General features: G+C 42.7%; 1 protein-coding gene across 1 annotated transcript; it reads right to left on the bottom strand.

Annotated features, from left to right (window-relative positions):
* Positions 1–1,462: 1,462 nt before the first annotated feature.
* LOC116274866 (riboflavin kinase) lies at positions 1,463–2,964 on the bottom strand. Its single transcript, XM_031666076.1, has one exon. The coding sequence runs from the start codon at positions 2,731–2,733 to the stop codon at positions 2,245–2,247; it is 489 nt and encodes a 162-aa protein (XP_031521936.1). The 5' UTR covers positions 2,734–2,964; the 3' UTR covers positions 1,463–2,244.
* Positions 2,965–3,418: the final 454 nt, after the last annotated feature.

Genomic DNA, 3,418 nt, shown 5'->3' with positions numbered 1-3,418 from the left:
GGCTTCCACTGAAACCCCGCCTGACCCTCACAACCTGGTGAGCAGCACTGGGCAGCCTTCAGAGATTGCCAGGCCCTGGTCTCCAGTCCTCTCTTTCTTGCTACCCCCCTCTCTGTCTCCACCCCTCTGCCTTCTCTGAGCATGGAAATAGCCAAGTAGAGCCACAGTTCTGGGCAGAGCTGCTCCGAAGCGTGTTACTCCCTAGGAAGAGCTGGCGGGCTGACCAGGTAAACACTAACGCAGGTAGTTGGCATCACTGACCATGGTTTTGCATCACAAGGAGACATAAAGACCAGAGACCACTTAGTGAATTTATCAATGGACCAATCCATTGAGCCTACCGTGGACCACCCACATGTCACCTGTTCACCAAGAGAAGGTTGGTCAACTTGTACCTTACAGAGTGGCTGACACAAGCCAAACATTAGAATATAAATGATGAATGAAATATTTGACTGTGCTTATACTAAAAAAAGAAAATATGAAGGACTTCTCAAACTAAAAATAGAAAACCACCTCTTTGCTCACGTTCCAAGCATGAGCAGAGGCCACAGTGGACCTCGAACGAAGGCCACATTTTCACATTTTGGGATTTCTCTGGCCTATAATCTAAGAGAAAAGGCAAAGGGGGTAGTTGAAAAAAAGAAGCTCAGAACTTTGATATTATGCTGCTTGTTGCACAACATTATCTGCTTCAAAAGAAAAAGAACATGCAACATTTCTTTTGTGTTTCTGCCTGTAGTCACCGAAATGAGTCTTTCTCTGAGAGACATTTAACAGTTTTCACCATGTTACGTAAACCAGTGATAGGAGCTCCCAGAAATTTGCTTTGGGTTGGTGAACTACCTTCTACCGAGTTAAACATGTTTGGTCATTGTGCATGTCTGCTGTTTCTACTATATTTTAATATTCTGAGGTTTCTGTATTATTTTGTTTTCAGTTATTACCTCTTTTTTCAAAAGCTAAAGATACAGAAACTAGTTGAGAAGGCTTTCTGGGCATCAAATTATCTCTTACCAAGTATGCCGATGACTTCTGTGTCAATGAATTTCAAACACATGGCCCATGTTTCCCTTAACAGCTCATGACTTCTGAAATGCAGGGGAAAGAGGCTTTGCAAAGTCTTCCCATAGTGCTTTTCCAAACCCCTTGCCGGAGACCAAATGCACTTTGATTTCCACATGACGTTTTCCCCAAATAGCTGATGTGACATGTCAAAAATCAGTTATTAAGAATAAGTGCACACAGGCGTAAATACATATAGATACATATCTACAAGTGGGTGTTTATTTTTAAAGCTAGATTGTAATAGAGAGTTGATGCTGAGATTTCAAGATACAATTCAGGAAATATGGAATTGGTAATAAAACGGTATAAAGCAAACACTGTTAGAACTACAGCAATTCAGAACTTCTTAATGGGGAATCATGTTAATTCCATTTCTTTTTTTTTTTTTTTTAGATTTGAAAACACTTATTTTACTGTCTTCAACGGCAACAAAAAACAGATAGGCAGGGGAAGTCCAGAGGACTCAGAACTGAAGCAGCTCTATACAATAATGAAGGTGGTACAATGTGACTGCAAAGAAAATGACTACAACAAAATTTTATAAACATCTTCATGTTTGTAATGTATTAATGCCCAAAATACAAAGTCTGAGTTTCTTTCTCACAGGTTTATGATAAACTATCAACCTTCTATTTAATGCATTTCCTTTTTTTTTATTATAGAGATGGGGTCTCGCTATGTTGCCCAGACTGGTCTTGAACTCATGAGCTCAAGCAATCCTCCCACCTCAGCCTCCCAAAGTGCTCGGATTGATTACAGGTGTGAGCCACTGCACTCGGCCTTAATGCATTTACTTTTATAAGCCTTCTCTGTTTAGAAGTACACACTATACAATTACATATATGCTGGTATTTTATCATGAAAATTTTAATTTTCATCTCAAACTAGTGACTTGCCTTTTTACCCATACTTACACACATGTAATACCTTTCTAGTGGTACATTTTAATCAATATATATTCTTTAAATCTTGATTTTTAACTGTATCTTTTTCGTGCTATGACATGATGGCCTTAATTTAACAGTTGAAGCATGATATGGTAACTATGTTGTACTGTTCAAACTAATTCACAACTGTAGCAAAGTGTTTGATTTTTAGTATATAACCAAGATGAGGCTGGACAGTAATCAACACAGAAACACTAGAAAACAGTGAATGAATAAATATGATTTTTCATCAGTGGCCATTCATTATTTTGCTTTTAGAAACCTGGAAGAAATTGTCTTCTTTGACTTTCAAATGTTCTGGTAAATCTAGTTGTTTCTTAGCTTCTTCAATATCACCTTGAATTGCTGAAATAAGTGACTCTAAAGAATCAAAGTTCTTTTCTGGTCTCAGGTAGCCAACAATGGCGACATTGAGGATTTCCCCATAGAAGTCCTCTTTGAAGGTATGCATGATATGTGTTTCCATAGACTTCTTCGTATTCTTGTAATATGGGTTCCATCCTATGCTCACCACCATTTTATGGACATCTCCACTTCCAACACTGGCCCAACCATAGTAAATGCCAGTGGATATATCAGCTGGAAGATTATCTACTACTTGCTCAGGAAAATTAGCTGTGGGGATGCCCAGCTGCTTGGAGCCGCGGCCGAAGCCCCGCACCACTTGGCCCCGGCAGAAGTAAGGCAGATGCCTCATAATGCAGTCCGCTCGGGGCATGGGCTGCGGCCCGGTTTGCGCGTCCTGCGGAGCCGCCGTCGACGCGGTGCCCAGACCCCGGACCAGTCGGGGGGCAGAAGCGTGAGCTCTGCCTGCCGCGGGGCGCAGCACGGGCCGCACTACGCGGACCACACGCCGCGGCGGATCCCTGATGCCGCCGACCCAACAAACGCCGCCCGGCAACTCAAAAGCTGCGTCTCTGCCGGCAGGCAGCTGAGATAGCCGAAGTAAGTCGTTAATTCCATTTCTTTCTTTTCCTTTTTCTTTTTTTAACATGCCCATGAGACAATGCGGTTACTTTCGTCAGAACAGCATTCTCCATTCTGGCTGTGGGTGACGGCCTGAGCCCCGGTACAGTATTCCTGCTGGCCTCAGACGGCCCTCCCAGGTAAAACCTGGGGCCAGCCTGTCCGCAATCTGAAATGCTCTCCAGATTATTCCAAATGTGCATGTTAATGACCATCAGATCTGAGAGCGGGTGGAGAAGTTAAGATAAATAGAGAAAATCCTGACCGTGTTTGCTTTGGACCACACGAGACTCAAATTATTTTGAGGCTTTAAGGATGATGCTTGCAGGGCACTCAAGGACAGCTTCAGCAGCGGATGCTTGGCCTCTTGTTTCTTTGGGCTAAAAGCTCTGAAATTTGAGAAGCCGCTGCTGTGCCTGCAAAAAGCACTGAAACGG

This window comes from Papio anubis, chromosome 5 (genome assembly GCF_008728515.1).
Source record: "Papio anubis isolate 15944 chromosome 5, Panubis1.0, whole genome shotgun sequence".
NCBI classification, from domain to species: Eukaryota; Metazoa; Chordata; class Mammalia; order Primates; family Cercopithecidae; genus Papio; species Papio anubis.
Note: the sequence above shows the minus strand (reverse complement) of the source record. Positions and strands in the feature narration are given on the sequence as shown.